The following is a 13,117-nucleotide window of genomic DNA, read 5'->3' as shown; positions in this document are numbered from 1 at the left end:
ACCTTGATCAGAATGACAGCAATAGCAGGTGGGCCACCTTTCCCACAGTGGTACACACAGAGACACATTAACAAACCAACTCTGACACACAAACAGAATACCTGGTGTGCAATCGGATTCGTCGGAACCTGAAGGCACAAAAACACGGAGCTTATCGCCACCTTGAAGGCAACATGTAAACAAACTCCAGAGAAATTTCTTAAGAAACACACACACCCGTGCGCACACACACATACACAAACCATTTGTGTTGCTGTGTAAGTTGTGTGACTTTGTTCCGATTTTCACCCATTTAACCGATATAAGTCATGCTGTGTGTTCAGGGGTACTTACGTTGTGACTGGGAGACCATCTTGGTGCGACTGCGTCCTCTCGAGTCCACTTGACTGGACATGGTGCTGGCGGTGGACAGGGGCTGCTTGGTACGTACACGGCCTGTATATTTATATATACATATGAAGGGTGAATAAATATACAGAAAAACTCCGCTCAGCTCAATATCAAAAGAAGCTACAAAAGTTGACGAAAAGCAACTAATACTGAAAGCTGAATGATCACACGCTAAACTAAACAGATAGATTCAGGCAAATGCACGCACACATAAATACAACAGGGATGTTTCAGTCGATTGGAGACCAGCCTTTGTTAGGGCTTTGATGAAAATGGCGACCCAATATTTGTGAATAATTAAGGGGCTGAGATGTTATTGCAGCTGCGCTATTGCAGTAATTTCCATTTTTGTAATTACAATTTTCAATAATTGATTAAGTGATTTAAAAAGCAACCCTGTCTTCTTTAAGACGTATCTGACCTAAGAATTAAATAAAAGCGACTAAGGACAATTAAGATTTAATAACAACTTAACAGTCAAAATTTAGAAACTGTTGATTAACATGTTCCAACTAGAACATCCCAGAAAAAGCAAAAGACAAACACATCCACCTAACCACCATCTTACCATTGTCTGACCTGGTCCCTACAGACAGACAAAGAGGGAGCATGCTGTAAATACCATATTTACCACATTGAGTATGTACAATTATGTCACATACTTGTGTTCTAATAAACACAATCATAACATACACATAAAGATGTTAATGGTCAGTTCATTCCAATATTTAATATAAGATTAAACAGCAGTAAAGCAGCAGATGACATTAAAGGTGTAATTCATTAGATTGATGATGTGATGAGTGGGACAGTGATAGAAATAATGGTTGAATGTATAATTGGCAGCAGAGGGCGCTGTCGCCACATACTGCAATAAAAGGAGTCAAATGGACTGGGTTGAAGTGAGGAAAGGGATACAGTAGAGAAAAAAAAACATGAGTAGGCTGGTGAAGCAGAGTGAGATGATCTTACCATCCGTTTTATCAGAGGCATCATCTTTAGTAGCAAAGAGAGACAGAAAGACAGGGGGTGGTGAAAGGAATAGGAAAGAAATGAAGGGAAACAAAAAGCAAGGGGTTGACAGAAATATTAAATAAGATATATAAAAAAAAACGGGGATCATCCAAAGAAAGGGAGCGTCGGAAAAGTAATAAAGTAAGACAGAAAATAAATGGGGCAGAGAGAAGAGAGACAAGAAGAAAGGAGCACAGTCTCTATTAGTAACAGAATATATATTTGACAGAGATGCAAATGTAGGGATCGACTTTAAAACACAATGAAACGGCATTCATCTACAGATCATGCAGACACAGAACACTGATACACATAGAGGAAACAGTAACAGGCAATGATCAGGCAGCAGGAGAAGAGAGTACAGGAGCAGAGAGGAGAAAGACCAGTCCAGTTACTAAGGTGTGTGCGATTAAAATACATTCCTATTCACTGTTTTGGAAAAGGATAAGGTGAGTTCTACTGGAGAGGATGTGTTTTTAACCTGCTTCCACCTCAACAGTGTTACCTCTAAGCTGATCTGAGCTGACTGTCTGTGCTGTTTGATTAGTTGTCCAACTCAACCGACACAGCCCTTACCCAGTGAGGAGTAGGAGCCAGGGGGCAGGCGTCCTGCTCCCCCGGCCTTTCCGACCTGCCGGTGCTTAGCGACGGCTGCTGCGTTTACATCCACGTCACTACGGGAACGTTGCAGGGACACCGACGACACCCCACCCTTTGAACCCGCAGGGACTGATAGGACAGGAGGAGGAGGAGGAGGAGTGTGTTGGGGTGGGGATGGAGGTGAAGAAGGGATAAACATACGAGACAACACAAACACATGCAGGCACCACACTAAACATACACAGTATTGATACCAAAACAGAAAGACACAAAAAAGGTGTGTGTGCAGACACATGTGCGCATTTGTGCGACAGTGTGTTGTAACACAAAAAAAACATAACTCGGTGTGATTGTACAGAACTGCACATGAGCAAGATGTAATGAATATGAGATATTTACAGATGGACTGAGCTGCTGTTTATGTTTTTGTTTTACATCACGGTGTAATGTGTGTGTGTGGGTGTAATGTGTGTGTGTGTGTGTGTGTGTGTATGTGTGAGAGAGAGAGAGACTCACCTCGGCCTGGAGCTGCTGACCATTTAGAAGACAGAGGGCGACTGACAGACAAGGGAGAGAACTGGGTCAGTACAAAGCAAAACAATCAAATGCACAAACAAATAATAATGATGTGGTACTAGTAGACTATAACATTTATATCACAGTATTTAGCAAAAATTCAAAGGTTTCACGGTGAACAATGGTATTTTTATGCATGAGTGAGTGCTCCAGTGAGAACGAGAGGCGCAGTTGAATGTGTGTCTGTTAACAAAACTGCATACAAATTTCGAGTAAGCACCGTAATTCTGCTTATTCTCAGACTCAACTACAGACTTTACAATAAATGCAAGAATACTCATGGGCAAGAATCAACAATAATATAATAAAAACAGTGCAACACTATTTCTGTAGTATTGATACACTTTTGTGCTAGGGTAGATCAACAGGTTTAAACCCTTATTGGCCTTTCTTTGTGCAACCTCCTCAAAGATTTAACTCGAGTAGATGAAGGAGCGCATATTTTGGAGGCTGTCCACTTCCCTTTAATTGAATACTTTTTGCTGACTGACTGAGAACATAAGAGATTAAGTTCCTGACAAAACACTCGATGTGTAATGTATTGGGTGTAAACCTTAGACTCAAGGCAAATTATGGAGGCACAGTATTGAGCACTGATTACTTGAGGCTCTCCTGAGAGGAGGATGAGGAGCGGTCACTCTGAGGAAGTGAGGCCACACTGCCAGAGCTCTTCAGGCAAGACTGGAGGGTCCTCTGATACGATGACTCTAAGGAGTTGTAGAGGGAGTCGGCCTCTGCTGGAAATTGGTTCCTTAAACCCCAGTAGGCCCTGAGAGGGACAGAGGTGAGCAGAGAAAAACAGCAAAGAGGAGGAAGGATAAAAAAGAAAGAAAAGAGTTCAAACGGGAAAAGGAGGGTGGTGAGATATCTAAAACGACCCCCTCTTTCACATGATGCAATGTTAGGAAATGCCTGTGTGACTATGTCTTACTTGCGGGCCTCCACTCTGGCCTCTGAGTCGGCATCTCGAATTCCCTTCTTGATGCTCTCAACCATAACTGTTGTGTGCCTGCAAAACAAGTTTGAAAGTAAATTTGTTCTTTGTGCTATCACACCAATGCCAATCCTCAACAAGTATTTAGTTTATAGTCACTGTGCATTATCATATATTCATAATAAACACACACACTTTGACCTGTCTGAGCTGTCAGAGGAGAAAACAGGTTTAAAAGTAAGTCTACAATGACGCCATACATCCTGGAGAACTTAGACCTAGACTGAAAGCAAAGCTACAGTACATGACCAGGAGGATGAATAATCATCACTCCCTTAATAATATATCGTTTTAATATACTCACAAATAAATCACATACTAATCAAACACATATTCATGCCTACACCATGTCAAACATCCATCCTCACCTCTCTAGAGAGTGGGTTTGCCATTCCTGTAGCAGAAGGTCCAAGAAATCATAACAACGCCTGTAAATGACATATTTCCATCAGTTCCATCACCACAAAAAAAACAATGACATAACAACATCAGCATGAGCATTCTGATTATAGTTTTATGGCTTTTCATTATGTGATGCCTGCTCAATTGCCCACTTAAACTGTTTGTCATTGCAGCGGCCCTGATAACCTCACCTTCTAACAGCCACAGACTTGCATGTGCAGTTGCTGGTTATCAGAGGGATGAGCCGAGGGACGTGTGTGTGCTGCACAGAGGACAGAGCAGAGAGTGGGCGTGCATGACATGGAAGACTCATGAAAATCCAATACTCAGATTATAGCTGTGTGCTTGTAAAACTACTAACCTTTATGATGATGCGGATAGCCGACACACCAGAGGTGGCCATGATTTTGGCACAGTTGGGAATGAGGTTGAAAAGGACAGGAACAATGGCTTCTGCTCCATGGTCAAATTTATTCCCCAACACTGACGAGAGATGGCTGCAAGAATCCACAGACAAAAACACAGCAAATCTTAATCCAAATGTAAAAAAACAAGCCACACTGAACAGGTCATAAACACAGAACATGAGCATACATGAGAAGCTTTGAATGAAAAGATTCTCTTTGCAAGAATACTGTTAAACATTTACAGTCCCACAGAAGTTATTTAGATACAAAAAATACAGTTTATTTAGCAACATCAAACTGCCAGGAGGGAAAATACATCAAATAATAAACACCTATGAATTCACACAACAGTTTATTTTTTTGTACATTTTACCCTCCAGTCATGGAAGTATATGTAATCAATACTCACGCCACAGTGATGCAGGCCTCTCTGACCACTTGTGAGCGCAGGTCTTTAGCAGACAGCTTGAAGGCTCCATCTAGCAGCCGTAGGTGCTGGTAGAAACAGTCGTAGCTGGCTGCTCCTGCCACCAGCAGTGAACGGATCTTTTTCATCTGTAAAAAATACGTCAAAGACACCATTAAGGATTAGATGAAGAAAACTAAAAAAGGTGGTTATTTTATTCTAGTCATAGTAAAACTGACAAACTACTGACAGCACTGGCTCTCTGGTCCCAGTCGTGTTTATCATCAGAGCAGATCTCACGGATTTTATTCAGGTTATCCTCAAGATCTCTTGATGAGTAGATCTGCAAAGACATGGAGGGACAACATCAGGAGAGAGGGAAGAGGTGTCTGGCAGAAAAGTCAGGCACAAAGGACAGAAAATGTCTCAGAGCGTCTGGCTTTGATCAGCAGATTTGTGTCATGTACCTGGACGGTAGGGACGTCTGTGAAGGCTTTAACGAAGTCATCTTCATCAACTCCCCCAGCACTTTCCTTACATACTGGAAGAACAGAGCAGAGTCAGTTAAATGTGTGTGCATATGTGGACATTTATGGTATATACAAGCTCTCAGAATTTTGCAATTCTGCTTCAACAAACAACAACAGAAAAAAGTAGACCAGTTACAACACAAATACAACACAGTCCACGAGAGCAGCCTGTGTTTTTAATGGACTTCCTGGCAGCAACGGTAATGTCAATCATATCTCTCCAGGGGCTGGAAGCTCTGTTGACCACACCTTCCCTCTATCTCCTCACCAAGAGGGAAAGACAAGGCAAAAAAAGAAAGAAAGCAGACAAACACACACGCACAAAGATGGCAGGAATGGATAAATAAAACACTGAGAGAACGCAGAAGGTATTATGAGAGCAAGCAGTTAAAGAGTATCTATGAACACGAAGGCAATGAGTGAATAGAGACGAAGGCAGCAGAAATAATTTCTCTCTTTCTGTTCCGTCTGGTTTCAAATAAGATTGTACCTAATGAAAAAAAAAAAACTTTCCACAGCTGCCCAAATCAGATTTTTAAGCAGATCCAGATTGTATTGAGCTTGATTTTTTGGCAGTTTGGACAGCTAAAAACACATAAGATCCGATTCAAACCACATACGGAGGTGATTTCAAACAATGTAGCCAGCAGGTTAGCTGTAGCCTCTCAGGGTGTAACATGGCTACTAAGATTCATAATCAATTATGAAAAATAATGGTCAGTTGCAGCCCTGGAGAGTTGTACATGAATTAATATACTGGTGTCATTTTAAGCATCAAATGGTTGAATTTAATGTTTATTCAGTGATTTAAATGAGATTATAAAAATAGCACAACTGTGTGCCGCAATGTAGCCGAAAAATATAGCAATATTAGTTATAGTATTATATTTCAGTGTTGGTATTGCCCAGCCCTCTAAGAAATAATTATTTGATCTGTTGTGATGACAGACCATATTGGCCTTTTGAGATTCCTACCTTCCTAACATGGATGTTAACTTTTAACTGTGTTTGGCAGTGTTTTCTGTTAGTGTAACACATGGCAGAAATGAAATATCTGTCTGTTTGAGCTTGCCAGAGTGTGTGTGGGCGTTCTCTCATCTACATGCAGACAATAGGTCCTCCAATCACTACCATCACGGAGACACATAGACTCACATATATCAGCAGAAACGCTGAACAATGAATTTAAACACAATTAAGAAAAAAAGAACAAAGACTTGCAGCTAATACACCTTCACATATTACAATTCGATGGCAAAGAAATCCCGATCTTAGGAAGTCAAAATGACTTCCTAGCATCGTCAATTACAGCCTCTTCACTATCAATAAGGCTTTAATCATCCTGCCAGTGAACTGTATGCATCTATGCTGACTGAGATATAATTGTTATTATTATATTATTATTCAGGCAGCACGGATCGACAGCATGGTCGTGCGTGAACACAGCCATCTTCCAATCGAAAGAAAGACGGGATAAAAATCAATGGATGCCAAGAAAGGGCAAACACAAGCACACCATTTATCTGTGCAGCAGGAAGGATACAGAAGTAGACTCAACAGGAAGGATGATGTAAAACAAAAATGGTTTCATAGGCAGATCTGCTGCCTTGAGATATGAGCACAGGTATGAGGTTGATAAGGATAAAAGAGGGAATCAGATTTCTGACGAGAAGCAGAGGGAGTGTGTCACTCACTGCCGACCAAACTTATTCAGTTTGAATCATTTCTTTGTTATGTGGAGCAAAGAAAGCAGAACATATTCCCATTTAAGAAGCTGAAAACTCAAACACTCAGACTGATACATTATTAAAATAGTCGTTATTGCTTATCTTGTATGGACGTATTGTTGTCAAGTCACTTGTGTCCAAGTCAAGTATAGGATTACAAATGTCTGAGTGCAAGTCCAAGTGATTCATCTCTTGAGGCATTTTAGCACAAGCACCAAGGATATGTACATGAACTGCATGTACGCGTGTAGACTCACAAATGTCTGACCTAACATGAATTAGAATATTGTTTTGGTTTAATAAAGCGGTTGCTTGTGTCAAACTATTATGAACTATTACAAAAAGTCTGACTGCCAGAATTTTCACCTTTTTGTATAAACACTAAATAAAACAGTAATTTCTCCACAAAAGGAGGACCCTAATAATGTCATGTGTCATGTGTAAAGAGATTTCAAGCTGTTTAATCCTTTGGGTTGTGTCTCATTCTGTAGATTTTTGTTTACTGCTCGAAAAAAGTCATCAGCTTCACCTTTAAATACAAAATGTTACTTTAAAGTAGTGATACTAGTGAGCACAGGGTACACTGAGTAAATGGATATCTTCTGGCTGCCAGAATAAATGACAGAAAACACACTGGTAGAACAGAAAGGTAAATTTTACTGACTGATATTGCTGTACATGTGATTCACTGTGTGTGGGTGGAAATGCACGTTTATTTAGGTACCTAGCTTGCTGCCAGTAGCACTGGGTCTGCGTGCAGACGAGGACTCTGCAGGCTTTTTGGGAACCTTTGGGACCTTGAAGGCAGCCTGAGCCGAGGAAGAACGACTCCCATCCACACTGTCGTCATCTTCAAAATTACGATCTTAAAGGGGAGAGAAGAAAGTGCTTGTTACATAAATGCTTTGCCAAATCTGAGCAAATAAGACTCATTCAAGCTCAGACTACACATTACAATTATTAATGATTTAACAATTTGCTTATCACTATCTTGATCTATCTAAGAAACAGTGTAAATAGAGGAGCAATTGCTTAATTTATCTTTAAGCAAATACAGAATCACAACTGAAGATATTACTGGATTAAGTCATGATCTATTTTCACAAAATTGAAATGCTTTCCTGAGACCAGCCTTTTGATAAAAAGCTTGAGGTAGTTTACAAAGAGTGGACAGTGTCATAAATGTAACAAGATGCTACGAATGGCAGAGGTTGTAGTTTTCAGAGAGAGCTTGGTCAGGAGTCAATAAATCAATACTAATTACAAATACAGTGCAAGTAAGAAGAAACTCATGCTTATAATGAATCACCTCTAAGAGCCTAACAACACATCTAACGATCAAGCTGTCCACCCGTGGACACAGTGATGGACAGAAGTCTCTGGAACCCACATGCTAGCAGAAATATGGTCGGCAAGAAAGCTCGAAGTGAAACTTGAAACACACTTGCAACAATGGTGCAGCCTTTTGAATGAGCCAGCAAAACACTTGTGGAAAACAATATGGGAGGACACAAGCACACACACACACACACATCATTGTCGAGATGAAACTGTTGGCATAGGAATGCAGTTGTCGCTCTTGACAACCGTCCCTAGAGAAATGCGCCACGGCCACCACCCTAACATTAAACTCATGCATCAACTTACCTGCACAAGAAAGTCAACGTGCAAACAATATGTGGATAGTGACAACAGAGACGAACAGACATGAAGCGAACATGTAAAGAAGCAAACGCGTACATCCTCCCTCTGTCGTCCGAACATATACACACTCAGCCATCAACACACACACATACTAAATCACCCAGGTCCATCCCTGCACTCACGGTCACAGATCCGCTGGCAGATAAGTCGCCTCATGCTTCAGGGAGGGCGTGGTATCGGGGGTCACCCCTCTTCTCCAAGCCGTACCCCAAGACACATGAACGCTGCTCACACGCGCGTCATATTGGAGCTACAGCGACACATGAGCGCGCGTGCACACGCACCTCACAGCAATGTCTGTAAACCCCTCCGCCCATACAAGTGCCGGCATTTTCTATCACTTCTCTCCACCTATCCTCCACCTCCTCTCTCTCCCAGCGTCTCTCCTCCTCCTCTCAGCAGCCTCACAGCCAATCAGACGAGAGGTGACATCATGGTGTTGCAGCCAGTGCGGAGGCAGGGCTACGAGTGTGTATGTGTGTGTGTGTGATGGGAGAGCAAAGGAGTGAGACGCACGCACACACACACACACACTCAAACACCCCAAGAATATTAACATCAGATTCTGTGTGTCCCTGCCAGACCAGAGAACCTAAGCTCATTATCATGGATGACACACACACAAACACTCCAGGGAGAGAATCCTTTTCTCTAGCTTTCATTCACAATTTGAACCAACCTCTTAACACACTTTCTAGGCAGCTACATTTACCTTATTTAATCCAAACCCGTTCTCTCTTCACATCCACATAAGGACAAAGGATGTTAAGTGAATAATGAGAGGAGGGGTGACGACTGAGGGGGTGGGGAAAACAACCACACCCCTCCATCTGAGACCTTGACCCTCCCACTCAGACACAAACACATGTACACTACAAAAACACAGTGCAGCCAGAATGTCATGGTCTTCATTGTTTTGACCCTGCAGTCCAGAATAGCAGCGGACTGGAAACGGAACTATGATGATGGCTCTTCCTGCTTCAGGTTGAGAATGTTACCATGAAAAAAACTAATTTGGTATAACTCATCTTGGCTATAATCCTAAAGAATGTTATTATATATACACACAGTATATATACTGGGCTATGAATCATTTACAATCATTGACCAACTGATCGAGTGAAGGCTTCAACCAACAGTCCCCAGCAGCTACCTGGCATCTTGCCTTGAAACGTTGGCAAAATGTTTTGTACAGTAGCTATTTTCACTCCTGGCCCTTTTTGGGGGAAATGTTTAATTCAATACTGTCCACAAGAAGTAAAACGTATATGCAGGTGAACTTGAAGGCTGCAGTTTCTTGGGGCACACTATACGATTATATCCATAATTTAACAAACTGATTTACATATATCAAAGCTAATACATAAATGAATGCAGTGTATCACCGTCTACAAGCATGATATATGTAATGATGAAATGTGTTATATTATAATGTTTTGTCTTTCAATCGGATGACATTTAGCAACAATTTTCCTCATTGGTTTTATCAATACCCCCATAATCACAGTGCAAACACCAGTTAAATGTGATGACAAAGACAGTAGTAACACCTTATAAATTAACAGTATCCGATGAGTTTAATGGATTTAATTCCAATCCATCAAAACTCAGGGCAATTAGCAATTATCAGCCATGCGTCAATGAATCTTAGCATTCATTTGCATTAATATTAACATGATTAGCATCTCTTGCTTTTGTCTAGTCAGTCCCCATGGGAATAAATGTGTCAGGGTGAAGGCGAACACACCAGAGAGCAAGAGAGTGTGTATGTGTGTGTGGGGGGGATATTAGGAAGAGAGAATGAGAGAGCCCAGACTGCACACATGCTGTTGCCATGGCAACCTGTGCAGAGCAGCTTCTCAAAGAATCAAGCAGCAAACAGAAAAAAAGAGACGTCCAGTGAGCCCACCTGTACACATGCACATCTCCAATTTAGTTGAATCGGACACATTTATTGTTAAGTTATTGACTTAAACGTGTGATTTATTAAATAAGGATGTATTATGGTGTGTGTTGTCCCGCCCCCAAAAAACAAAAAACGCATGTTTACATGAAGACACAGACACATAAACGCATAGGTTTTAACTGTGACCACCTGGTGGCAGCACTGCTTCAAATAAAACCACACTGTAAAAAAGCTACAGGTAAACTTGAATGTGAGGACACAAGTAAACCTTCAACTGACACAGCAATGTTTTCATTACTCATGCTTGGTTGAAGATTATAACTTTCTTTCACTTTCAAAGCAGTTTCAACACAGAAGTTAACTTCACTTGATATGATATTTTAGATTATAATAATTTAAGCTAACATGGTGATGAATTTAAAAATACTGATTAAATTCTGTGTGTGTGAGTAAATGGTCCACTTATAACTTTATCCTAAAACTTCATCATTCTGTACAAACCAGACTAAACACAAACAGTTTAACAGTTAAGAGACAGATTTTCTTCTCTGGGACATCTGCCAGAACACTGCAGGAGACATCATCTCAAGTATTACAGCTAAAAATCTTAACATGCCTCTGAGAGCATAGCCAGGCTTCGTCTACGCACACACAGAGAGCCTGTGTTTGTGCTGATCTGCTAAAGCTGCAGGGCGACAGGGCAATATCACACAGACTCACAGAGGGCCATGTGGTGTGGAGCAGCGTCGCATGCAAAGGATTATTTCACAGTACCGATACTGATTTGAGAATGAAATGGAAAAGAGAACACGAGAAGCAGTAACAGCAACAACTGGGACAAACGCTCATGACTGCACCAGCTCCAAAATAAACTACAAGAGGTATGCGAGTGTCAGGAGAAAAGGAGACTAAAAAAAACCACAGCTTTTCATGCAAAAACTAGTACAAGTTCTATTACTATCTTCAGAGATGAGTGGTTGTTGTTGGAGGAACTTTAAAGTAAAGGTTATTTCTCACAACAATGAAGAGTATACTTCATAACCACACTATACACTGGTAGTAGAGCTTTAAATGCATTCTAACATCAAGCAGCAAGAGTGAAACTCACATTAGGCCTTCACTGACTAATAGAGAACAGAACACACACAGTCACACACACGGGTACAATTTGAGTTCCCATTCCCAAGTGCAGGAGAAGGATAAACCATAATATTCAGAGGAAAGCTTTGCCATGGCAACCAGCCTAGCCTGGAAACAGGGTCACGGTCTCCTTTGCAGAGCCAGAGAGAGGCATTGAAGCAGAATGAGGTTGTCTGTGAAAGACTACTGTGTGAGTGTATGTATATTTGTATGCTTCAATCCCTGTCAAAACTCAAGTACTGAGCAAGCAACAAAAGCTGCTGCTGCTGATAGTCAATTTGCAAGGAAACAAATATCTCACAACTTCCATAGTGAGCAAGTGTGCGTGTGTGTATTTACATTTGGGCAGAGTCATTTTAAACGAGATTTAAGTCTTTAAATACAGGGCAAATATTATTATTCCAAGTTTATGTTACCAATTTGACTTAAGAAATCTTTATTAATTTAACGTCTAGTTCAAATCTACCACCGAAATGTTAAAACTGGTGAGATTATACAGTACAGTATATAATCTTACAATTAATATCTGTCCTTTGCTGCCAGAAAATAGCTATATATCATACATATTACTATTTAAATTTGAAAGAACAACACAGAAATTTATGTTTTGTAGCTATAATAAGATGAGTTGAGTCCATTACGTTTTATCTATATTTAACAGCACTCCAAACCTGACTCTTCAAAACAGGATTCGAGACAAGTGGAGATAGCAATAATGAACCATATCTTTAAAATGTTTAATTGTTCATGATTACCAATCATGAACACGTGTACAATCACAAACAAACAAACAAATAAATAAACAAACAAACGTCCGTCTTGGAGCAAGAGCTTGAGATAGAAAGGCTGCCAGCACATAAAACGACACACGTCATCTTAATGTTACTACAACAGAAAGAATTTAGGTGGGAGACAAAAAGCATTAATACTTATATTCTACCAAAAACTAATATAAATATAAAAAATGTACATCAGAAGATGCATTCAGCATCTGTGGTGCACATTCAACCTTCAAGCTAAATCTTGGGTTTAAATCAGGCATCAGGCTACAAGTGACACCATCTCTTTCAACCATTTCCTGCTAGTTTCACATTTATAATATGAATTAAACAAAAACAATGGAAAGGAAATATACCTGGATATGATATTACAGATGCTCTGGCAGATCTTTACTCATTATTTATAACATAATGGAGACATTTAAGGACACCTCAGATTTATTTTCTTTCACACAAGCAGTTGTAGTCACCTAAACCAGAGCACTGAGGGTGAAAGTGTTTGGACTTTAAGCAGATTTCAATATAAAACCATGCTGCTTTGA

At 40.5% G+C, this 13,117-nt stretch overlaps 1 protein-coding gene across 1 annotated transcript in view; it reads right to left on the bottom strand.

The window, feature by feature from the left end:
• clasp2 (cytoplasmic linker associated protein 2) overlaps positions 1-13,117 on the bottom strand; it is a 48,764-nt gene that overhangs the window by 16,830 nt on the left and 18,817 nt on the right. The window contains exons 8-21 of the mRNA XM_083899761.1: positions 7,771-7,911; positions 5,257-5,330; positions 5,040-5,132; positions 4,793-4,938; positions 4,338-4,473; positions 4,168-4,238; positions 3,943-4,002; positions 3,512-3,589; positions 3,182-3,349; positions 2,521-2,561; positions 1,981-2,133; positions 959-976; positions 334-435; positions 102-128 (exon numbers count right to left, since the gene is read on the bottom strand). Coding sequence (XP_083755887.1) covers positions 102-128; positions 334-435; positions 959-976; positions 1,981-2,133; positions 2,521-2,561; positions 3,182-3,349; positions 3,512-3,589; positions 3,943-4,002; positions 4,168-4,238; positions 4,338-4,473; positions 4,793-4,938; positions 5,040-5,132; positions 5,257-5,330; positions 7,771-7,911 — 1,308 coding nt within the window. The remainder of the gene's footprint in view (positions 1-101; positions 129-333; positions 436-958; positions 977-1,980; positions 2,134-2,520; positions 2,562-3,181; positions 3,350-3,511; positions 3,590-3,942; positions 4,003-4,167; positions 4,239-4,337; positions 4,474-4,792; positions 4,939-5,039; positions 5,133-5,256; positions 5,331-7,770; positions 7,912-13,117) is intronic.

Source organism: Microchirus variegatus (assembly GCF_963457635.1).
Source record: "Microchirus variegatus genome assembly, chromosome: 13".
Lineage (NCBI taxonomy): Eukaryota > Metazoa > Chordata > Actinopteri > Pleuronectiformes > Soleidae > Microchirus > Microchirus variegatus.
The sequence above is the reverse complement of the archived record's forward strand: the minus strand, read 5'-3'. Positions and strand labels throughout refer to the sequence as shown.